General features: G+C 40.5%; 1 protein-coding gene across 1 annotated transcript in view; it reads left to right on the top strand.

Moving 5' to 3' along the window:
• plpp4 (phospholipid phosphatase 4) overlaps positions 1-26,208 on the top strand; it is a 165,758-nt gene that overhangs the window by 72,382 nt on the left and 67,168 nt on the right. Inside the window, exons 2-3 of the mRNA XM_036573659.1 lie at positions 4,043-4,151; positions 24,431-24,521. Of these exons, the coding sequence (XP_036429552.1) occupies positions 4,043-4,151; positions 24,431-24,521 (200 nt within the window). The remainder of the gene's footprint in view (positions 1-4,042; positions 4,152-24,430; positions 24,522-26,208) is intronic.

Genomic DNA, 26,208 nt, shown 5'->3' with positions numbered 1-26,208 from the left:
TTTCATCTTTCAATTTAAGCTTTTCATTCAGCATAATTGATAGAGCTGTAATTACGTTCCATTTCCTTTTGTAAATCTGGTGTACTCTCGTAAGGTTTTTTTTCCCCATCCATTAAAACCTTTTAGCATGCTAAATGCCTTTAGCGAGGAACATGCTTCACTGTGGCCTTAATGTATTGGTTTGGGTGGCAGTGTGAATTGTTTTGAGTGACTCCAGGCAGAGACACGTCAGCAGCGAGCGCTGTTTGCAAATGAGGCAAAAGAATTGATGTCTGTTATGGAAATGCACTGTAAAATTACACGTTTAGGAGGCCTGCTGTTTCTTTCCGTGCCTCAAACGTGATGAAAGACAGGTAATATACACCGATCAGGCGTAACATTATGAGCACCTCCTTGTTTCTACGCTCATCGTCCATTTTATCAGCTCCACTTACTATATAGGTGCACTTTGTAGTTCTACAGTTACAGACTGTAGTCCATCTGTTTCTCTGATACTTTGTTAGCCCCCTTTTACCCTGTTCTTCAGTGGTCAGGACCCCCATGGACCCTCACAGAGCAGGTACTATTTGGGTGGTGGGATCATTCTCAGCACTGCAGTAACACTGACGTGGTGGTGGTGTGTTAGTGTGTGTTGTGCTGGTGTGAGTGGATCAGACACAGCAGTGCTGCTGGAGTTTTTAAACACTGTGTCCACTCACTGTCCACTCTATTAGTCACTCCTACCTTGTCAGTCCACCTTGTAGGTGTAAAGTCAGAGACGACAGCTCATCTGCTGCTGCACAGTTTGTGTTGGTCATCCTCTAGTCCTTCATCAGTGGTCACAGGACGCTGCCCACAGGACGCTGTTGGATGTGTTTGGTTGGTGGACTATTCTCAGTCCAGCAGTGACACTGAGGTGTTTAAAAACTCCAGCAGCACTGCTGTGTCTGATCCACTCAGACCAGCGCAACACACACTAACACACCACCACCACGTCAGTGTTACTGTAGTGCTGAGAATGATCCACAGCTCAAATAGTACCTGCTCTGTGAGGGTCCATGGGGGTCCTGACCACTAAACGGGGCTATCAAAGTATCAGAGAAACAGATGGACTACAGTCTGTAACTGTAGAACTACAAAGTGCACCTATATAGTAAGTGGAGCTGATAAAATGGACAATGAGTGTAGAAACAAAGAGGCGGTCATAATGTTATGCCTGATCATCATGTATACCACACTGCAAAAATGATATGTTGTCAAGTATAATTATCTAAATATAATCAGTTAATTAAATATTTCTCCTGTTGAGATTGTTGTAAGCTTAATTTAAGATTATTTAACTTATTTCTAGATGTTTTACTTAGTTTTGCTCAATAAAATTACTGAAAACATCTCACTATATTGTCAGATAATTTGGATTGTTTTAAGAAATGTGCTTGAAACAAGCTAAATTATCTGCCAATATAGTGAGATAATTTTACTTAATAAAATTACTGGAACAAGTAAATGTCTAGAAATAAGCTAAATAATCTTATAATAAGTGCACAAACATCTAAAATGGGAAATATTAGATATATTGACTAGATTTAAGATCATTTCATATGACAAGAGGCCATTTTTTGCAGTGCACGGTGGCTGTTTGTGTTCAGTGAGTGTTAGGAATTCACTGAAAGTGAATAAAGTGTAATCTATGGGTTTATTTCTATGTATTTAATATGTAATATTTTTGGCAAAACTTCATTAATCCGAATAATGTCTATGTGCTCAGCCAGATGACTGAAAACACCACAGTTCTAATGCATAGCTGTGTTGTGTTGTGTTGTTCTGCAACAAACAATATAAATTCACCTCCTCTGGACACGAGTGTATTTAAATGACTCATCAGGTGGCTCGAAATAAGCATTTGTTTGAGTTTCTTTCCTACAGTCAAAATTAATTTCTATTTCAGGCTTTTCTACAGTTTTCCTGACTTATATATTTAGTCTCAGCTACTAGTTTGGTCCACATCTTCAACATACACTACTGTGCAAACGTCAGAGACCACTCGTCTTTTATTTCGCTTCCAGTCAAACATTATTACATCAGGAGAGTTTCTGAGGAGATTAGATGTGTAAGAAAATCCACTTGAATAAGGAAGGATGAAGCAGGTGTTTCCAAAACTGGAGTTCAAAAAATGATTAAAAGCTACAGAGAAATTGTGTCTCCTAACAACCACCTGGAAGACCTGGTAGACACCAAAACTGCCCCCATCAGATAAACCGCACTTAAAGCTTTCATCTCTGAGAGAGAGGAGAAAATCAAGCTGCTTCAGATCTGAAAACATACACAGGTGTTTCTGTCCATCCTTCCACTGTGAGAAGACGACTCAGCGCTGTGGGTCTGAAAGGATGTGTAGCTGATCAAGAAGAACCTCACTGAGAAAAGGAGACGGACACATCAAACAAAGAAGCTGAACGATGGACTGACCACCCCAGAGTCCAGACCACAACACCACTGAATGTGTTTGATTACTTCAGAAAATGATCAACCAGCTTCTAAGACTGAACTTTGGAGGTGTGTCTGCAGATTCTTTGAGGAGCTGAAAGTGAGGCTCCTGAAAAGAACGGAAGCTGGAATAAAGGGAAAGAGTGACTCACTGAGACTCAGACAGCTGAGATTACTACATGTACTTAATGGCTGTTCTGATTCTAGACATGTAAGTTAAATAAATGAAGGTGGTCTCTGACGTTTGCAAAGTACTTTATGGTCATCGTATGAGAAGATATGACTGTAAGAGGGAACTTGGGCTTGAGTTCTTGGTGGCTTCTGCTTTAAGCTAGAAGACTGAACCCTCCTTTGATGAACAGAGGTAGAAATTAGAGGGAGGACTGAGGAAGAGAAGGAGACAGGGAGGTGTTGGGGTGCGAAAATGTGATCGCAAGAAACGGAAGGTGGAGATGGATATTTATAGAGTGTTAGCCTTGAAGGGGAATTCCACCGATTTTCAAAAATTCTGCATCATTCAAGGGCTGAGACCTAAACAAACCCACCCAGAGTGGTTTGGTGTGAAATGGTTGATTGTAGAGAACTTACAGACTAAGAAGTCTTCACAGTGGTGGTGATAGGAACCAGGGGTCGCCATGACTACAACACAAATATAGACATTTTATTTACTATCCAGAACCACCAGTGAACCTACATGAGTCTTCTGAGTTTTATACGGAATGTTGATGATGTTAAAATAGTGCTAAATCTAAAAGAAATAATTTTTTGGGGGACTATTTTGTCCTGCATGTACCCCTACCATGAATGTATGTAAAACAAATATATTTTATGGCCAAAACCTCCTTTCAAACTATCATAAGACAACGCGTCAGTAATCGGGCAGTGAATTCATAACCATTTCATGTAGTAACTTTCTGTGAGGGAGCTTGTAGAGGTGGACGTCTGGTTCCTATCATCACCACCACTGTGAACAGTTCTGACTTGGTAACTTTCTCCAGAACAAAGCGTTTCACACCAAACCACTGACTTTGTTTACAATTTAAACATTTAATTATGCAGAATATTTTTTTAATTGGTAGAATTCCCTTTTAAGTTAATTCATAATTTTGGTTAAATTAGATGTAACACATTTGCTGCTGTGCATATCTTTGTGTTTATGTCTGTATGTAGATGAAAAGTATTTGAATGGCATACCTCATGATCTTCAAAAGAACTGAAAAATAGACCTGCGCATTTATTGAATATTGAATATTCCTGTGTCATCTTTATCTGTGATGTGTGTCACCCTGTCTCGCTGGTGAGGATGATAAGAACTGCCACAGGATGACAGGCGAATTTAATATTTACTCATAAATAGAACAATCCTTTTTGGGTCTTTTGCATTTACTGTAAATATGCACATAATAAAAGAGTGATGTCAGTTATCTTATATTCCTTATATATGCAGAAAGGTGTAGAGAATGTTTACGTTTTAAGATGAGTGGTTATTAATTGAATATCAGTTATAAAATCACATTTTGATTGATTCTTTTCTCTGAACTTGTAGCTGCATTAATGAGTAACTCTGTGCTCTTTGCAGGTTCACCGAGTTTCTGGAGCCCTTTGAAAGAGTGATCCAGCCTGAGGAGCTGTGGCTTTACAAGAATCCTCTGGTGGAATCCGATCGCATCCCCAAGAGAGTCATGTTCGTAAGTACATTGTGCTGGTTCAGCCAGACTTAATGAAAAAAAAGTGCCTAAGAATACGTCACACCTCAGATAGCTTCTCACAGTCAGGAGCTTCGGGCTACAGCAGAAAGTCTGAAACAGCCAACAAGTCGAGGCATAGATTCTACAAGCACAGGGTTGTACTTCCATTGCTGGGCCTTTAATTTGAATCCTGAGAGTTCTCCAAGCATGCTGAGCTGCGACTCTGCATGGACAGCATTCGGAAAGAAGATTGGAGTAACCTCAGGACATGAACGAGCACAGGAAATGGTCAATGACAAAGAGAGAGTATATATTAATAAATGAAGTTTTTCCCTCCAAAACTTTCTGCAGGGGTGTAATTCTACTGCCACTCAAAAAATAGAATTTGTGAGAGATTAACATCGGAAAATGAACATCACAGCCATCATTAGGACTTCTGAGAGTTGAAATAATGCTCACTGAATCAGTGATGTTTGGCCGAAACTGAAATTCAGGACACGCTGGTCCAAAAACTAAAAGAACAAAAGCTGACAATAAACAAACAGTTTACTAAAAATAAACATACAATGATTACAGAATGTAGGCTACAGCGTGTGCCATGAATCCTCTGGTGGAATCCGTCCTCGACAACAAAGAACAGTTAGTCATGCAAAGCAATGAATTCCATTATTTTATAGTTATTCTTTGCACTTAAATTAGATGCAACACATTTGCTGCTGTGCGTATCGTTGTGTTTATCTGTATGTAGATGAAGGAATATTTGAAAGGCATGTTTTATAATATTCAAAAGAAGTGAAAAATAGACCTGCATATTTGGTGAATGTTGAATATTCCTGTGCCAACTTTATCTGTAAGTTCCCACCAAAACATCTCACAGGATGTTTGTCTGTGGTTTGTGAAAGTTTTCATCATTCTATAAACTGAGAGTATAGATGGCGTCAGTGTGTTTTCAGTGACTTTCCTTTCTGATTCTGTTATTTTGCTGTGTTGTGCATTTTTAAGTGCAATCAAACTTATAGTGGAGAAGTTCTTGGATGTTGTATCTCCTCTTGATGCTCCACATGAACATGACTATAAATCTCATGTCTGATGTTCCTTGTAGAACCCGTGAAATAGTTACACTGAAACAATAGTTTTACTATTGATCTGCTGCTTGAATGTGAGAGTGCTGACCGCTGCAGGAGAGCCAAGAAAACAAACAGCATTTCTAATCACTATTCTTTTCATTCCATCTTATCACGAGATCACACGAGACTCACATCCGGAGTTATGAGCCTATGAAGAGGGGCTGAGATACATGTCATCTGCCTCTCACCGTGTGGAACTGGTGGATTCGTGTGTCCGTCTTCATTCTGTGTGAAACTGACCAATAGACACTCAGGAAATCACGAAGGACTGACCATCACGCTGGAAACCCTTCGTTCTTCATTCAGTCCACATCGGAGACTCATGTGAAACGGCGTGCAGAGAGTTTACAGCTGCTGAAGCTGCTGCAGTGGTTTTGGAAAGTAGTGATGAAGATAACGGAGCATTTAGATATGAAACATATGAGGATCATGCTATATGAAGAGCCTTTAAAGGAGGATTTAAGAAGATATGAACAAATCGAGAAAATGACCTCAGACCACAGAGCCGTAAAAACAATAGAATATCCAGGTTGCTGTCAACTGTCTACCGTCATAGTGTAAACACAGCCTTAAGCCCTATTGGAGCTGGATTAGTTTGACCAGAGGACGTCCGGTAATATAATCTGTGTGTGATTTGACTGGCCGATTTGTACGGGATAAAGGATCTATGTAATTTCCCCAAATAACCCGGATCGAAACATCATTGCCTCATTATGTCAGCAATATGCAACAGACGCCACACTTCCAAATGACATCATGTTGTGTGGCTAAATGGCAAATATGGTACCAATAAAATGGAAGAGATTTTACATCCCATTTCAGGGTGGAGTGACGCCTGTTCAAAATGATGGTGTATAATCATAGAGTATGGGAGAGATACACAGAATTGTTGTAAACTTCAGTAGTCATCATGAATTTGTGGACTAAGGAATTTGGTCAAATCGAGCTTCATTTTAGTTGTTGGCCTAAAAGAATAGAGGCGCCGTTTTCTATTACCCAGTTTTGTTGTTACATTACTGTGATGTGGATTCAAGCAGGACTACTAGGATTGAGGATCTCTGAGTTTGGCAAATTATAGAAGGTAATTCACACCAGAAAGATTATGGACATTACAGATCTGTACTGGATTAAAATCATGGATCTCGTCGATAATTACTTTATTTTATTTAATTCAGAACCATTAGCCAACTGTGTTTGCTCACAGAGGAATTAGACCTTCACATTTAGCCAATCCGTGTAGTGAAATACCCACTTAGAGGGTGTCCCAAAAAAACTGACATCATTTGAGTCTGAGTAGCTACATGTCCTGGCAAACAAAATTAAATAGGCTTCATGTTGAACAATACAAGATTTATTTATCAAAACTCGAACAAGAAATTCAGAGGGATGTAGATTTTATAACCGATTTCACAGCTTCACAAACGTTCGACATGCGCACTGCCTGTGACACGACACACGTCAGGTCGGTAGTCCAGCTCCTGCCAAACACGCAGTAGCATGTCTTACGTAACAGTCTCCAGTTGGTGCATTTTCATTGAATCTTCTGGAAAATGCACGCTGCACACTCCTTTTTGACTGTGTTCGAGCATTTTCTAACACACAAAACGCCTTTTCATTTCTAGTGAACGCCGTTCTTCAACCTGAAAAAAACATTAAAAATGAAACTTGGTTGGTTTTTACACATTTTGTTCAAATTTGAGATCATTTGAGGGAGAATTGGCTGTTATTAGACTACAAAATGATGTCAGTTTTTTTGGGACACCCTGTACATGCACACTAGTGAACACACACACTAGGGGGCAGTTCCCTAACCTCCAGTCCACTTAAAGAGTAACTACACCCCACTATTTGCAGCTAATTCCACCCCTGGCTCAACTTTTAAAAATGCTCAAAAATAGGCGTGGCATGCTGGGAGGGGCACTGCAGTGATGTTGGGGTTTGGAGGTGGGGCTGCGAGGAGAACCGGGTGGGCTGGGCTGCTGTGTTTTTATAGCTAATGTTAGTTACCAGAAAATATGGAGAGAGACAGAATCAAACAGCCCTTTTGCAGCTTCAAGTTCTTACAAGGTTGAAGATTTTTCTCCATTACCATCCCCATCTTCGACCAGGGAGGGTGCTTCTGATCAGGCAGTGCGTCTTGAGCTCTAACAGTATGAGCCAGCTGCCTCCAGCTGCTTTCATATTTATGAAGACACGTCATCTGTGCCTATAGCGGAGTTGAACCCGGAGAGGCCCTGCAGAGGTGAAATGACCATAATAAAAATGTTATTTTTACAGTTTGGAAAGATTTCAAGCAAGGCTGGTATATTGTATTATTATAAAGCAATGCATTTCAGCTGTTAGAGTGTAGTTACTCTTTAAATTGCAGCAGCTCCCTGGATAAACTAATCCAGCTCCAAATATGGATTTAGACTCTAAAACCAGGTTCTACACAAGACATAAGTGACATAAAATTACTTTTGAGACACCACAGACCTTCTAAGAGGTTTAGAATTAGATCAGGGACACATGAGCTCTGGAGTATAATGAGATGCCAAGCGAATGTAAGAAGACATGTTTAAGAAGAAATGAAAGAGAAAAGAGCAGGACAATAGTGAGTGTGGGAGGGGTTAGACGTGGAGTATCTCTGCAGCTCTCTCTTCAGTCGGTCTCAAACTGGCTTTCTTATCCTCTGAGTTGGCGTTCCCGGGCTGTAGAGGGTGGGGTTTATTAGTATCTGCCATCTGTTCTTTTTCTCACCGTGTGGTCTCTGTTGCTCTCCGAGGTGCTGAACTCTCGTTGGTGGCAGGTACTGAGAGTTAGACAGGAGTGAGGTGGCTGAGGCAGCGGCACTTATGGGTTTGGCAGCGATCTGTGCCTGTCTGGTGTCACAGTAAGAACCTAGGAATTGTGAGGGCTTCAGCTGTTGCCTGTTCTTTGAGATAATCAGTAACAAAGAAAACATTCCAAAGTCAGTACTTTTTGTCCTGTGTACATTCTGCTCCAAATGCCTGTGAATTGTGGGGTGAAAGTAAGGCTACTACTGCAACTACACATCAATTAAACACTATTCTATCACAACAGCAGCTTGAACTGCCAAAGTAGCTTAACTACCACATTTGACAAAGCTTGCTGGTCTGTGTAGGGTGTATTGGTGAGTCTGCAAGGCGTATGATGTCAGTTCAATGTGCAGGAGTGTCAGCTTGTGTGTAGTGTGTGTAGCAGCATTCCTATTTCAACTTCTGAACACCATAACTCAATTACCACGGTGGTAGTCTGGGGGAAATGTATGTAGGATGAAGTGTAAAGGCTTTGGGGCTTGTCAGTTAACCGTGGAGTGCAGTGGACCTCTGACGTTGTGTGTCATGCTGTAGTCAGCGTTAGGCCCATATTAGGAAACTCGTTCTACTACAGAGTAGTAAAGAAAAAAAATTCCAAACCTGATACGTCTTGCCGTATAGACCTTTATCTCCCAAATGTCACTAGATCCTCTGAATTATGAGGTCATTAAAGCTCCACTATGTCATTTCTTTGTTAAAATTGAAAGAAGTATAATTACTGAAATAAGTAGAATAAAAACTGACTAAAATAAAAGTGGTGAGGCATTGAGGCGGGAGTTTTTTCACACCACTTTGTACGTCTTCACGTATTAACGCCACATGCACAGGCTCAAAAAGAAGGTCTGCCTCGATGTTTAGGTCTCAGATAATCTCAAAATTAACATCATACTGATGAAGATATGATGGCAATAGTAGATAGTTCACTCACATCCTCAGAAGACGCTCCTTCACCAAGTTTTGACTGAGTTCTCTTTGAATTCTCTTTCAATCATCAGATTCATCTGCATGCAGTTACACATTTCCACCAGAGGGGTCTCCAAATCCCCAGAACTTACACAATGCAGCTTTAAGGAGCTCAAATATGAACACTGCTACATGCAAGCTGACATTGATGCACACTGAACTGACATCGTAAGACTGAAAACCTCACCAAAATACCCCACACAAACCAGCAAGCTTTGTCAAACGTGGTGGTGAAGTTACAGGTTCACAATCAGACCTTAAAACCACTGTTGTACCTTTTGAGGGAACATTTACACTGTTTGTACCTTGATGAATGAAAAATGTACCTGAACAGAACCTTTATTTACAACGGTGTGGGATTGGGACATCTTTATTTACCACAGGGTGCAGCACTGACAAATCTAAAAAAAAAGGAACTTCCTCACTTCCTTCTGTTGAGACTAGAAGTTCCTTAAATGGGAATGACTCTGAACAAGAATGACGCAGCACTTCAGAGGTCTGTAGCAGTAATTCCCCCTCCCTGGTCCTGGACCCTTTCCCCTGCACAGTTTATCCTGCTCCCAACACACCTGATCTAACTAATCTGCTATTTGATAAACCCTTCCGGAGTCAAAGTATGGTATGTTTTGGCAGGACAACAGACAAATGTGCAGGGCTGGGGGTCCTCCAGGACGAGAAGGGTCTGTACGCAGATCTCATTCCTGAGGCTTACCTCTCCTGTGGTACCTATCTGAGGCCCCAGAGAGGGGGTGGCGCTGTTACCATTATTGCCATCTAGTGTCGTGGTGTGGTATTGCAAATAGGGTCCAAGATTTTTCATTCTGCAGTTTTTGAATAAAAAACTAAATGCTTGCTTTAATTATATTTTTTTTGTTGTTTATTGTGTAGTTAAGTAAACTGTTTTTAAAATGAGCGATATTTAAACACTTAAGCTAGTCGTGGGCAGTTGTGGGCTGGAGGTTAGGGAACCAGCCTTGCGACCAGAATGTTGCCGGTTCAATAACCTGAGCCGACAGTACATGACTGAGGTGCCCTTGAGCAAGACACCTAACCCCCAACTGCTCCCTGGGCGCTGCAGATAGGGCTGCCCACTGCTCCAGGCATGGATGGGTTAAATTTCCCCACTGTGGCACTAATAAGTGTCACTTAATCTAATCTAATGTTATTCGTAAATACAGTCAGAAAACAAACGTGATTTTGTTGACAAAAGAGATGCCCTAAAAGTAAACGACTGAGAAAATATAACGCAAAGTTGCTCGCAATCAAAACAGCTAGCTGGTTTTCTTCCCTGAATGTTTTATAATAAACATAAACATTGCCTACACCCCAGTCAACCCTGACGGAGGTTCTGAGAATGGCCTTGGTAATATTAGCTGGGCAGCTAGTTCGCTAATCAACCATATTAATATTAAAATTCCATGTATATTTATTTGAGACCTAAGTTTGATGTACGTCTAAAAATGCTACAGAATCGTGTCAAAAATACGAAAAAGAAAGTTTGTTTTGCAAAAATATTAAGTGTTTATTGGCTGTACAGTTTCGTACTCTGTGCAGTCCGTCATGTTGAATTTAATTTTTAATCGGGTGACATTCAGAAACAGTGTGACATCATTTCCGGACTCCGGGGATGAGAAGTCTCGGAGGAGAAGTGGACTGACAAATGAGATTTACGGCCTGATGCTGTTGTCCAGGACAGGAGTTGGGAACCGCTGGTCTATAGGGTTGCTTTTGTGAAAAGTGCTATGGTTTTTCCCATAGACAAAAACAGCTTGGACTCGTCCCGATGCTAATGGCGAGCTACAAAATGAAGACACATCCTCAGAGGTGCTCTTGTACATCATTCAGATTTCACGCTCACTTTCAGCTTTAAGGTTATCTAAAAGCTTATTGACAGTAACTGAAAGCTCAATCCTCTGATCTTTCTCCGTCTGATCCTCCAGAGGATGCTTGACAGATGATATACGGATAATACACTTTCATTTTTCATGACAGAGGATGCCGCCTGCGCCGGTTTTGAAGGCGCTTCAAACCTTGAGCAGCTCAGGCTGATCTTTTGTTGGTGTAGATTTCCATTCTCTCTGGGACTCTGTCAGAGGTGAAGTTCTGAGATGTTCTGGTGGGGATTATTAGTAAAGGTCAGTGGCTTCTTTCGTTTATCTCCACACTGAAATATCGGTGAGTGATGATGATGATTTCTGACCAAAGTCTGATGATTTAGCAGAGCTACACGCCTTACACAGCTTGAGCAAAGCCCAGAGCCTATGATTGGATAAGGTGTTAGTCATGATCCAGTTACTTACCGTGCTGCTATAATTGAAAGGCTTTAGTAAATCTGCCCCCTAAACGTTTCATCACAGACAGACTCGTCTTGCCCGGGTGGAAATCATGAGCGCAGGCCTCTGGGTGGGAACCGGAATATAATCCCCAAATTAAACAATAAAAACTCTCGCATTAGAGGAGCGTTCTGCATCTTTCCTGCTTGAAAAGTGGCAGAAAATCTCCAAAGGCTTGAGCTGTTATCAGAAAGTTTCCCTCCAATTCAATCTCAGATCTCATTTCCATTTTCATTCCATTTGCTTTGAAGGGCTGTTTACCACACTCTTAAAAAAAATAGGTTCTTCAGGGGTTCTTTAGTAAAGACAATAGGTCTGAGTAGAATCATGAACACTCAAATAACCATTTGTATGCTTAAATGGTTCTTTGCACGGTGAAATCGCTGCCCAGATTGACAGAGAATGTGTTGTGTATGATTCTGTGTAGCACCAAAAAGGATTCTTTTATTGTATACAAGCCTGACATCAAGCAAACAATAGCAGAACCCTTTTTGGTGCTATATAGAACCATTTTCAAAATATGCAACACATTCTTCATCAGTCTGAAGAACAGTTTCACTATGCAAAGAATGCTTTAAGCTACACGATTAATGGTTCTTTGAGTGTTCATGATTCTACATAGAACTATGGTCTTTACTAAAGAACCCTTTAAGAACCATCTTTTTTAAGGGTGTAGAGATGTGCATGGATACTTGTAGTCTCACGGGGCCAGATGTGATCTCGTAATAAGAATACACATCTGGGTACAATTTTGGGTTGCCTGGTTTCTGGTTTTGAACCAGACAGTCTGGCTCTGAGCTCTGTTGTCCAGTTGGTGCCAAGTGGACCTTAAAAATGGTCGAGTCTCAATCTAAAGGCGTTCCATTTAATGAAGGAGATAAAGTGGCTGTGTTATTGGACATCGGGTTTAAAAGCAAACAAAAAAGACCAAAGACAGTTACTGAACTGACAGTTACCTTCCCGGCTTAATGAGCACCCCCTAACCACACACACACTGTACGGTTCTGCCCCAGCTCAAATCTGGCAACCCTGGTTCAGCTTGTTAAACTTTTAGTGCTGAAATTTGCCACAAATAAGAGCAAGCCTTGTCTAAAACCCGGCCCCAAATTACTGTATATATATATACATGTATATGTAGCAGCACTGCTGTGTCTGATCCACTCGTACCAGCACAACACACACTAACACACCACCACCACGTCAGTGTTACTGCAGTGCTGAGAATGATCCACCACCCAAATAGTACCTGCACTGTGGGGGTCCTGTGGGGGTCCTGACCACTGAAGAACAGGGTGACAAAGTATGCAGAGAAACAGATGAACTACAGTCTGTAACTGTAGAACTACAAAGTGCACCTATATAGTAAGTGGAGCTGATAAAATGGACAATGAGCAGTAGAAACAAGGAGGTGGTTATAGTGTTATGCCTGATTGGTGTAACTGTGTTGTTTTTTGTGACATCACAACAACACCAAATTCAAAATCAGGTTTCTGTACATGGACGGGTGAGTGAACAGTACATTTTCAAGCAATGTTTACATCTTTTTAAAAAAGTATTGAAATGTCACTGAACTGCTTTGTGGGTTATAGATTATCCTTTATAGATACAAAAAAGTGGAGTTGCTGACTCACAGAAAAACATCTCTGCTGTAGCTACTTTATAATATCCAAGGTTGCTGTAGATGATTCGTTTTTGCAGTGAAACGTCTGTACTTTGTCATTTTATACGTTTTTACAAGATGAAGAAGATGCTTTAGGCTGTGATGTCAATGCACAACAGCAGCAGTGGTGTTTCCTTAAGGTACCAGCAAAAGCAGACTGATGTGGTCAGGAAAAGGTCAGGAAGCTCAGCGTTGTCAGACTAATGTTTGAATATTTCTCATAGATCTTCTGCTGGCAAATCACGGCTCTCTCGGTCTCCCGCAGTGGTCGTAAAATCTGGGTAATAGGAGCAGCTATGAATAATGACTTTGCTGGCTCACATTAAACGAGGCAGGAGTTTTCATATACTTTGAGGCAAAACATTATCATGTTCAGTAGTGCAGTACATCTGGGATATTGGTGTCTGTGGCTCTGTAGCTGAAGCTGACAACGAAAGTTCTGTTGTGTCCCTGCATCCTCAGTTGCTCCCTGGCTGCAGTCCAAGAAACTAACAGCTTGTCAACAAGTAGCGTATATGCTTCAGGGCTATTAATTACTATGGTTTGTTTTCATAGACGGTCATAAAGAAATGAGATCAGTTGTAGTCATTCATTTAGAGAGGCTGTCGCTTGGTTACACTTCACTTTTAAAGTAATAAAGTAGAATTACTAAGAAAACAAAACTCTAGAGAATAGCACATGCTGAGGTTACCTTATGTGCAGGGCTGGAAAGTAGTACAGAGTGAAAGTGCCAAAGGATGGAGCCAATATACACAGATCCTTGTTTCTATGCTCATTGTCCATTTTATCAGCTCCACTTACTATATAGGTGCACTTTGTAGTTCTACAGTTACAGACTGTAGTCCATCTGTTTCTCTGATACTTTGTTAGCCCCCTTTTACCCTGTTCTTCAGTGGTCAGGACCCCCATGGACCCTCACAGAGCAGGTACTATTTGGGTGGTGGATCATTCTCAGCACTGCAGTAACACTGACGTGGTGGTGGCGTGTTAGTGTGTGTTGTGCTGGTCTGAGTGGATCAGACACAGCAGTGCTGCTGGAGTTTTTAAACACTGTGTCCACTCACTGTCCACTCTATTAGACACTCCTACCTTGTCGGTCCACCTTGTAGATGTAAAGTCAGAGATGATAGCTCATCTGCTGCTGCACAGTTTGTGTTGGTCATCCTCTAGTCCTTCATCAGTGGTCACAGGACGCTGCCCACAGGACGCTGTTGGCTGGATATTTTTGGTTGATGGACTATTCTCAGTCCAGCAGTGACACTGAGGTGTTTAAAAACTCCAGCAGCACTGCTGTGTCTGATCCACTCAGACCAGCGCAACACACACTAACACACCACCACCACAGCAGCTGGGGGCACCTAACCCCCAGCTGCTCCCCAGGTGCTGCGGATAGGGCTGCCCACCGCTCTGGGCAAGTGTGCTCACTGCCCCCTAGTGTGTGTTCATTAGTGTGTATGTGGTGTTTCACTGCGTGGATGGGTTAAAATGCGGAGGGGAAATTTCCCTGATGTGGGACTAATAAGGGTCTCTTAATCTTAATCACTCACATGCTGCTTTTATGCCGATCCATGCGTATATGTGTATGTGTGTATATACATATGACACCCTTTTATATGTACTGTTTTGTTGTACTGTCTAGTATTTACTGTATTGTATATTTATTGTTCTGCATGTTTGGAATGCAGATATTGGAACATATTGGAAGAAAATTAAAACATAAAATGAGGCCTGTGCAAAAGTCATGGCACATTTTATATTTTATGTTTTTCCAATACTTTAAACTTAGCAGGGGTGTAAAGAGTACTGAATATCCCTACGTAAGAACAAGTACTGTTACTGTAGTGATAATTTACTCAAGTACAATAAAGGTATTTAATAAATAAAATTACTCAAGTAAGGGTAAATAAGTAGTTTATTGAAAAACTCCTTAAGTACTTACTTAGTTACTTTTTTGTATTTCCGCTGTCACAACCTGAAAATATTTCTGAGCTGACTCGGCTGCATTATTGTAAATAATCTGTACAAAAACCACTAAAAATATAGACAAGATTTCACGCTTGTTAAACAGAAACATTATAGAGGAAAGAAGAAAACCGTGAACACGGTACCTGTGTAGCTCGGATCAGCTCGCTCAGCTAACGCTGCCTCAGGCTGGAGTGGAGCTGTGAGAGCGGATCTCAGCAGGTTTCGTGTTTGGCCGCTGATAATAACTCTGTTTTCTTTAGTATGTGTTAAATGAAAACAGATGACCGTTTGGATGGTCAGTCCCTCCTGTGTGCTGGTTCAGTTCTCCTCTGTCCTTCTCCACTAAACTGGACAGCTCTGTGGTGTTTTTCCTGCCAGAGCTGCTGTTTTTTGATTGGTGAATTTAAATTTAACCACACTTTGTTCTTATTGGTTTATGAGCTGATACACTCATAATTTATTTTTACTCTGTAACGTTATGAAAATTTAAAGTAGCGAAGTAAAAGTATTTCATTAAAGATGAACTCAAGTAAGAGTAAAAGTACTAGAATTTAATTCTACTCCAAAAAGTACAGTTACAGGGAAAACTGTACTCAATTACAGTAACGAGTAAATGTAATTCGTTACTTACACCTCTGAAACTTAGCAAAGTGACCACTAGAATTTGCAGAAAAATAATTTAATTGTATTCTGTGTAGAGGATGTGTTAAATTATTTACACTTAGAAAATTAACGGCATGTGTACGTTTGACCAAGGGAGCTAAAACTACTAAAACTAAAATATAAGTGCGGCAGGTCGTTCGGTGCTACTTCTCCCAAACTCTGCCAGAATCTCTACAGGACTGCTCTACTCTTTCAACCTTTAAAACTCAGTGTAAACCCTTCCTCTGTACTGCACACTGTTCTTATTTTTCATAAGTCATATAAAGGGATATTAAATAAAGTAGAATAGTGTTTGTAGTTTCACTGTTCTTTGAGATTTGTGACGAGTACTTTGGCCAAAATGTAAGAAATAAAATTTGTTTTTTGTCTCTCTTGGAAATGTAATTGAGTAAAAGTACAAATATTCAATTTCAATAATACTTGAGTGAAGTATAAATTTTACCAAATAGTATAGTATAGTATAGTAATAAAGACCAGTTACCTGAATATAGTCCACCCTTGCTTATTTGGTTCACTACATATTTGTTCATTTCACAGCTAAACCAGCGTTTTAGAGCAGGAGGCTGCATCCCTGTCCCTCATGTCCACGTAGTGAGCAGTTAGATCCCATTGTTTTGAAGTAAATGTCTGAAAATTTGTGTGGGACTTTAATAATTGTCACTACTGAAACACACAGTTTCTGCGGTTAAGTAATTTTGTGTGTTTTATTGAAAAATATGATGATTTTTTGTGTTTAGTTGCTCAAAGCTGTGTTTGCTGGTCGTGTACTGGCTGCGTTTTTAGCTCAAAATGACCTAAAATTTTTTTGTTCCAGCCAGTCTGTAAAGCATCTTACAGCCCATTTTGTTTGGTGAATGGTATTCGTGGGAATGACAGTTTGGGAATTTAGTGTCGTCTCATCTTCAGAGTAAATCGGCTGTCGGTCAGATGTGATCTTAAAAGTGTCCATTTTCTGTTTGTACCTAAAGTAAGAAGTAAAAACCGTTCAAATGGCTTGAGCGCCTCCTACAGCTGTCAAAGTCGTTGCTTAGATACAGTGTTTGTGAAAAACCTGTGCTGTTATTTCGCCTTAGAACGCTTGCTCAACCAATCAGCTTGCGTGGTCGGAACTAACTGTTGTATAAAATAAAATAAACATAATTTAAGGTATAGAGTCACTCAAAGCAAAAGGATTTTAGTCTGAAGTCCGAGTCAAAAAGATGTGATTTTGAACGCTGATTTTGAACCAGTTTTATAGAATCACCCATATAGAACCCAAACAAAGAACCATCTAAAGGCATAAATGGTTCTTTGCATGGTGAAATGCTTCTTTTCTATGATGGTAAACTGATTGTATATAGTTCCTTAAAGAACTTTTAAAAAAGGTTCTATATAATAAAACCATGAAGATCAATTGCCCCCCCCCCACCTTTTTACTATATAGAACCCTTTTGTAAGTTAATGATCCTAATAATTTGTTTCGGTGTAACAGTGAGAATAGATTGCCTGCATAATGATGGTTGGTGTCCGGGCAATTATGGTGGGTCAATCTGGGCAAAAGTCCAGGTCCAATTGTTGATACCAGTCCATCCTTGCCTCTGACTGACCTGTGAAGGAGGAATTAGTGCAGTAGAGTGTTATGCTCACAATCACATTAGAGCTTTGTGGCATGAAGGTGAGTGATACTGCTTTGATGCTGAGCGTGGCTCCCTGCAGGTGTCAAAGACAGACCTCTCAGTCTACATAATCAAAAGGAAGAAATGAATACGGCATTTCATTACTTACATGACTTTATGGCTCTGTTCTTGACTTAATGGGCCTCATTCACCAATATCTTCCTCAGTGTTTTCTTAAATTTGTTCTAAGAAAAGTCCTAAGAAAAGTCTACGTCAGATTCATGACATGGTTTTAACATGTGTAGATTCTTTTCTTACCTAAGAGCGAATCTCAAATGTGAAAACTGGTGAATGTCAGAATCTCGTGAAAACTGCATAAGTGGGTTTTAATAAGAAATTTCTTCTTAAGAACATTTGGTGAACGAGGTCCCAGTGTGTGTTTGTATGAAAAGTGAAAGATTTATCAAAAATACATCAATATTATATACAACATTTTAACGTTACACAATATTTATCACAGTATTCAGTTTTTCTGAGGTTGCGGAATAGACAAAGTGCAAATGTATCATTTTTATACTGAAAATACAGTTATTTCCAGCAGAACCACTCAGTACTCAGTAGCAGTAATGCCAACCAGTCAGTGCTCAGTAGCAGTAATGCTAACCAGTCGGCACTCAGTAGCAGTAATGCTAACCAATCAGCACTCAGTAGCAGTAATGTTAACCAATCAGCGCTCAGTAGCAGTAATGCTAACCAATCAGCACTCAGTAGCAGTAATGTTAACCAATCAGCACTCAGTAGCAGTAACGCTAATCAATCAGCGCTCAGTAGCAGTAACGCTAACCAGTCAGCGCTCAGTGGCAGTAACGCTAACCAATCAGCGCTTAGTGGCAGTAATGCTAACCAATCAGCGCTCAGTAGCAGTAATGCTAACCAATCAGCACTCAGTAGCAGTAATGTAACCAATCAGCGCTCAGTAGCAGTAATACTAACCAATCAGCACTCAGTAGCAGTAACGCTAATTAATCAGCACTCAGTAGCAGTAATGCTAACCAGTCAGCACTGAGTAGCAGTAGTTTTAGCGTCTTACTGCCCAAAACCTGTTTGCTGTAGAAAAATGTAAATGAGTTTTCTTTGATTTTTAAATAAAATACAACTTTCCATTTTTCAGAATTAAAGTTCCCCGTAAGTGGCTGGAAAATGTTTATCTTTTGGTTTTTAGCTGTTTAGCTTCACTGACCCCCATTCACTAAGGACTTGCTCTTGGGCGCCCCCTAATGTACGGCGTTATTAACACCTTTAGAGGGGTATACACACAGCTAGGAAGTGTTCTAAGTGCAAATAAGTGAACACAGCCTCTGCAGAGACACACTACTGCGCATTCTAATGCAAAATCACTGTTTATTTGGTAAATTTATATTTATATTTCATGTTTTTGTTAAACTGAGTTAGCTAAGGTTTATTCCGGTTCCGGTTGAGTGAACGCTGGCGTGTCTGTCTGCCGCTGCTCACCGGTGCGACGTTATTCCAGCCTTGATATTACAGTCTTGGACACTCAGCTGTGGAGTTTTAAGCTTGGATCTATTTATTTATTTATACATTTATTTTACCCTGGATTTAATTTTTTTGAGTTGGATCCGTGGACTTTACCTGACATTTTTGGATCTACCTGTACGGGACATTAGTCTCCTGCCTAACACGAGCCCTCGCTGCCCTGCTCCACTCTGCGCCTGCCAGTTTACTTTCGGTGTTTGCAAGAGAGCTTCCACCTTTGTACTTTTGAGTCCGCATTTGCAGATTCCCATTTTATCAGGGAAATGCTGCGCTACACGACTTCGGAACTGTTGAGCCTGAATACCAAGGCTTGCTTGCATCCCGAGACTTATGCGCGCTGCGTTGCGTTGGGTATAGCTCGCCGTCCTCGTTACAACCACCGGGGCTTCCACCGCACTCTGCGCGTCTCTGCCAGTACGACCACCAGCGAGCATATTCCTGCCATCCTTTCAGCATCTCGCCGAAACCCAGCTAGATCAAGGGGTCGAAGAAACAGCCGCGATATCAGCAATCTTCGTCACCTGGATTATACACCTGTGAACTGTCTCACTGTTACACAACCAGCCCGTGAATCGGCGCCCGTTAAAATAGCGCTGATCAACCCTAGGTCGCTGCTAAATAAGACCTTTCTATTGAACGATTTCTTCATCTCCCGTGGCCTGGACTTTCTCTTTGTAGTTGAAACGTGGCTAACTACTGGCGATTTAAGCCCCCTTGTTGAACTGTTCCCAAGTGACTGTGCCTTTTTTAATACTCCTAGACCTACTGGTCGAGCTGGAGGTCTCACTACTCTTTTTAGAGATCACTTTAAATGCCGTTTACTATCTGCTGGAGGCTATTCAAGTTTTGAGGTGCAGCTGCTCAAGCTGGAGCTGTCCTGTCCTGTAACCTGTGCTTTAGTGTATAGACCTCCTAAACCTAACAATGACTTCATTCAGGAATTTTCTAATTTTCTGTCAGTAATTCTGTCTAGCTCAGAGAAAGTCCTGATTCTGGGTGATTTTAATATCCATGTATGCTGTCCTTCTAAACCCCTGGCTACAGATTTTTTACAACTCATTGACTCTTTTAGTTTAACTCAGTCTGTTACTGGCCCCACACATGAACATGGTCATACTCTGGATCTGGTGTTGTCATTTGGTTTCTCATTGTCCAGCATAGAGATAGTTTCGGATGTCTGTTTGTCTGATCTCAAACCCATTTTGTTCGACCTTTCTTTTCCATGCTCTCCTTTTAAGAGCAGTCTGCCTGTATACTGCACACGCTCCATTACACCCTCTACAGCCAGTCAGTTTTCAGTTGCCTATATTACCTCTCCCGTGGTTTGTGCCATTGAGAATCCACCTTCAGGTACGAGCACAGACGAGCTGACTGATCTCTTTAATTTGGCATGTACTGGCATCATCAATCAAATTGCTCCATTAAAATCTAGAAGTGTTAAAGTGAAGTCACAGCCATGGCTAAACAGGGATACTCGTGCACTCAGACAGCAGTGTAGGAAGGCAGAATGGAAATGGAAGCGAGATCATCTCCAATTTTACTATCAAATTCTTACCAACAGGGTGTCAAAGCAGCCAGAGCGAATTATTTCTCCGACATCATTGCTAGGCATTCTCACTGTCCCAAAGTTCTTAGTACAATAAATACAGTGCTGCATCCCACTATCTCTCCAACCCTTGAAGCCACTACTGAAATATGTGATCATTTTATGAGGTTTTTTATTTCCAAAATTGACAGTTTGCGGTTTCAATCAGTTTCTTCAGTCCTTGACCCCTCCGTTTCACTTAAACCTCCAGCCTATTTAAGTCAGTTTGAGGCTGTGTCATTGTGGGACCTGACTGAGCTAATCGTTAATATGAAGCCAACTACTTGCTGCCTGGATGCATTTCCCACACGCCGTTTCTTAAAGATGTTCTGCCTTCTATTGGCCCAAGCATTCAGTCTATAATAAATAGCAGTCTAACCAGTGGTGTCGTCCCTTCTTCCTTTAAACATGCAGTTGTTCAGCCTCTTTTGAAAAAACCTGGCCTAGATCCAACACTTTTAGGGTATTTTAGACCAATCTCTAAGCTTCCTTTCTTGGCAAAAGTCTTAGAAAAAGTTGTCTTTCAGCAACTGTGTTCTTTTCTAAACCAATTTAACATCCAGGACAGGTTTCAGTCAGGTTTTAGAGTCCTTCATAGTCCAGAGTCTGCTCTTCTTAAGGTTTTAAATGACCTACTTCTAGCTGTGGATTCTGGCAGTTGTGCTATTCTTATTCTTTTAGACCTAAGTGCAGCCTTTGACACTATCGACCATACCATCTTGCTAGATCGCCCGAAGTATGGTGTTGGCATCCAGGGGGTAGCATTAAAGTGGTTTGCCTCATATTTAGAAAATCGAACCTTCTCTGTTAGGTTGGGTCAATCTTTCTCTTCCTCTCCAGCACCTATCACTTGTGGTGTTCCTCAGGGATCCATTCTGGGACCTATTCTTTTTTCTCTATATATGCTCCCTCTTGGGTCTATTTTCCAGAAATACAATATCTCATACCATTGCTATGCGGATGACACACAGATATACCTTCCACTTCACCCAAGCAAAAACTGTTCCTTGCATCTCTTGTTTGATTGTTTGAGGGATGTCGAATGCTGGATGTCTAAGAATTTCCTCAAGTTAAACCAAGACAAAACTGACATTATTATCTTTGGGAATCCTGCCTCGGTTAGTGTTATAGCCAATGATCTGGGACCTTTGATTACTAATGTGCATGACCACGTAAAGAACCTTGGTTTCATCTTCGACACTAACTTAAACTTTGAGAAACAAGTCAGCACAGTTGTTAGAGGAAGTTTTTATCACCTTAGAAACATTGCTAAGCTCAAAAGCATCCTGTCTTTTAAGGACCTGGAAACAGTTATCCATGCTTTTATTTCCTCTCGTGTTGAGTACTGCAACTCACTGTACTTGGGTATCTGTCAGTCGAGCCTGTCACGTCTGCAGCTGGTCCAAAATGCAGCTGCAAGGCTCCTGACTGGTACCAAGAAAAGGGAAAGTATAACCCCTGTACTGGCTTCACTGCATTGGCTTCCAGTAAAATACCGGGTGGAATTTAAAGTTTTATTGTTTGTTTTTAAAGCTCTTCATAACCTGGCTCCAAGTTACATTTCTGACCTCCTTCACCTTCGCTCGACCCCTCGTGTTTTACGCTCCTCAACCAGTTGTGTTTAGATGTTCCTCGCTCTCGGCTGAAATTCAAAGATGATCGGTCCTTTTCTGTAGCTGCTCCAAAACTTTGGTATAATCTTTCACTTTTTATAAGGGAATCAGCCACAGTGGACACTTTTAAGTCCAACTTAAAAATCTTTTCTCTCAGGCATTTGAGTCCTGAGTGGATTATGCTATTAGTTGTCTGTTTTGTCTTGGTCGACTCTGTCTTGTCATCAGGTTCTTTTACATGATTGTATTATTTAAAAATAGGTTTGTGTTATATGATCTTATTGTGGAGTTTGCCTGTTCTCCCCGTGTCTGCGTGGGTTTCCTCCGGGTACTCCGGTTTCCTCCCACAGTCCAAAAACATGCAGTCAGGCCAATTGGACGTGCTAAATTGCCCCTAGGTGTGAATGTGTGTGTGAATGTGTATCTCTGTCTGTCTGCCCTGTGATGGACTGGCGACCTGTCCAGGGTGTATCCTGCCTTCCGCCCAGTGACAGCTGGGATAGGCTCCAGCACCTCACTGCGACCCAGAAGGATAAGCGGTTTAGATGATGGATGGATAGATCTTATTGTACAGCACTTTGGCCGGCACTCGTTGTCTTTTAAATGTGCTATATAAATAAAGATGACTTGACTTGACTTGACTCAGCAAATTACGGAGCTGTAGTTAAAAAAAAAAAAGTAGCAAAAGTAGGACCGGAGATGCCCAAAGACATTGCCCACATTAGAGCTTTGCTTTAAGCATATTTAACGTTAAAAGCTGTTTTCCCAGTTTGGCCAGTCTGTGCTGAGTTTATTCAGCAGTTGTTCTCTGCAGTGTCTGTGAATGTAGCTTTTACTGTACGAGGACCCTCGACCTCAGTCTCAGTTTGAGTCATTAATCATGTTTGATTTTGAGAAGCGACACCATGTCTTTATATTTCAATCCAAGATCAATGTAAAATTCAATGAGCTGCTCCGTCTCTGAGCTTAAGCAAAGCACAGCTTTTGCAAGTGAATGCAAACTGTTGCATCGTAATGCGAAACATTTGCGAGGGAACGCAAAACATTTGCGAGGGAACGCAAAACATTTGCGAGGGAACGCAATGTCACTAACTTAGGGGCTCCGTAGCAAATAAATAGAAATTGTGTGCTAAAATTAGCAGAAAATATCATTTTTAAGTTTGTTCTCTATAGAGGATGTGCTACCTTTATTAGCACTTAGAAATATGCCATGGACTGGGGGTGTTCACACTTTTGCACACAAGTATATAACAGTTAAGTGCACTGAACAACAACAACAAACACAAAATGATAAATGCAGTTATTTATATGGCAAATAATTGTGAGCTAAAAGTTTTGTTTCTGGTCTGTTTCTAACTCTTCAAACCAACAAAGCAAACAAATGTTTTTTTTCTCATAATTAGACAATAAAGACCAAACAAATTAAGACCACTTCACTCATTTCGATTAAGTTTTATATTATCTTTGCACGACCCGTCAGTCAGAAAAGGCCAGCAGTGTTTAAAAAATGTGTTTATCTTTTCATTTGGCTTCAGATCATTAGTGACGCTGTAAACAAGCCGATTAGCCGAGTCAGTTTTGGTGATTTGTGTTCTATTTGAAATGCTACAAAGCCTCTCGCCCTTCCTTCATTCATCACAGCTCGTAGGGGCCGTGCAGGTACTGCGTGGGCAGTAAAGGTAATTAACACTTTTGGAGCTCACCAGTAATTAACTGGGCGCAGAAAAAAGCCCAGGTCTCCCATCAAGTGACAGACTGAGAGCGAACAGAAAGTCTTTGGGCGCTGTGTGGGAGAGTCGAGGGGGCTACAAAAGCTCAGGCCGTGGCAGCTCATTTCATTCAAGTTGAGTTACAGCCCAGCGGGAACCCTCAGAGCGGTGGAACGCTCGCAGCGAGCTGGAAGGGAGCTTCTGGAACGTTCTCTGAGCAAAGAGCCAGCTCTTATTCAGACCCCTGATTTGGCCAATTAACTGTCTTTTGTTAATTTGTGGCGTATTAGCGGCGGAGACGCTCTGGTGGTGCGGCGGCTGCATTTCTAATGAACTTCACATTTAATCCAACCGAGCTCTAATATTAGCTTGATTTTTGGTGGGTTTGTTCAAATGACATGGTTTTTGTTATTTGTGGCTGCTTGAGGTTCCTCTGGGGAACTTGTTTCTGATCTTCTGTATTAATTTTCCATAGAAATGTAAAATTGCCGGCTGATATGTATCTGAAGGCCCACTAGAATGTAGCTCTCAGAAGCATTTATAAAAATACTCATCCCCAGAGTATTTCTTGATGGATCTAACCGAACATACACAGACTTAAAACGGTACAAATGTACAATTATAAAACAGTCAGAAACAGTCTGGAGCGCAGTGATGGCCCGACGGTAAACTTTTTCTCCTTTTCTCACGCAGGCTATATCATTCCTCACTCCTCTGGCTGTGATAATCGTGGTGAAGATTATACAACGGACAGATAAGACGGAAATCAAGGAGGCGTGTTTGGGTGAGTATAAGGCCACTAATATGCTGAAAAAACCTGCATTGATCATTATTGCCTGGATTTCATAATATTGAACACTAGTTTTCCACAGTAAAAACTTTCATCATTTTATCGTGAAATCAACTTATTTTAAGATATTTCTCTAACAACACAGCAAATTACTGGGAGGTTGAGTTATAAAAATGTAAACATTTTAATAAAAAAAACATTTTCAGTGTTTTTTATTCCGATAATTCAAGTTTTGGTGTTCTTAAAGACTTCTGAAGTTGTTTTTAAATGCTGTTTATCGAAAAATGTATTGTTTATAGGTATAAGCCAGTCTGCAAATTACACACACACACACACACACACACACACATATACATACATACATACATACATATATATATATATATATATATATATATATATATATATATATGTATGTATATATGTATGTATGTGTGTGTGTGTGTGTGTGTGTGTGTGTGTATACATATATATATATATATATACATATATATATATATATATATATATATATATATATATATATATGTATTTGCAATTAAACTTGTGTATTTGAGGTATTCTGTGCACACTTTGTACACAGTGCAAAACATTGTGAAGAAATATGTTTGTTGATATCATTCTGATTTTATTTAGTTTATTTTTTACCTTATTCACATTAAAATATATATATAATTTACACATCTGAAAAAATATTTTTTCATATGTAAATGTACTGGCTTCTGAGCTGCATTACTTTTACGGTTGTTGTGTAAAACTACAGGAGATTACTGTATTTTAATTACAGCTTATTATTGTAAGTGTGCAGCAGAATAACAGCTACTGATTACTACTACTATTACTGTACAGCTGCTATTTTACTGCTATTTCACTGTTAATATGGTTCATGAAGGCAATGCAACTGGTAGCCAGTAAATTATTGGAATTTTACGGTAAATTAACTGTGAATTTACAGTCTAGCTTTCAGTAATGGGAAAAAAAAACTGGAAAATAAGAAAATCATTATTATTTACAGGATTACTCTATTCAAGTCTATTCCGGTTGAGGTGTTTACGTGGACATATTCTATTCTGATTGAACTAGGTTATTAACGGATTGTCAGGCTGCATGTAAACGTGGCTACTGAGATCATTTAACTCAATAAAATTTTGTAAAACAAGGAAAATATCTAGAAATAAGTTTTAACTTTATACTTACAGCAGTCTCTTAATGAGACATATTAGATATATTCAGTAGATATAAGATGATTTCACTTGGTCTTCTGCTGCTCTATACATGGTTGCAGCCAATGCAGTGCCACACGTTTGTTTCACCTGTTTGACACTCGCTGAGCACTCTCAGCTGCACATTAGCACCCTGGCTAATGTATTTATTCATTGGAGTGGCTCCTTGAATCTGTGTTTCCGGCATTAAGAGTTTGATCAAGCGGTTGTCCCCGTGGTCCTCATGAGTTCTGTTGAGAGACGGACAAATTAGACGGCACCACAGCCACGAGGCTTCCATTTATTCAGATTTTCATGCTATTTCTTAACGTCCTGACGAGTGACTCGGGCACGGTGTTGGTTTCATGGCGAGGCCCGTAGGAGCCCAGAGCACAACAGAAGCCATTAGGGGAGAAAGTTGAACACAAATCCAATTAAACAGAGCCAGAGAGAGAGAAAACGTTGCTCTGTACATCACT

This window comes from Colossoma macropomum, unplaced genomic scaffold, assembly GCF_904425465.1.
Source record: "Colossoma macropomum unplaced genomic scaffold, Colossoma_macropomum, whole genome shotgun sequence".
Classification (NCBI taxonomy): Eukaryota; Metazoa; Chordata; class Actinopteri; order Characiformes; family Serrasalmidae; genus Colossoma; species Colossoma macropomum.
The sequence above is the reverse complement of the archived record's forward strand: the minus strand, read 5'-3'. Positions and strand labels throughout refer to the sequence as shown.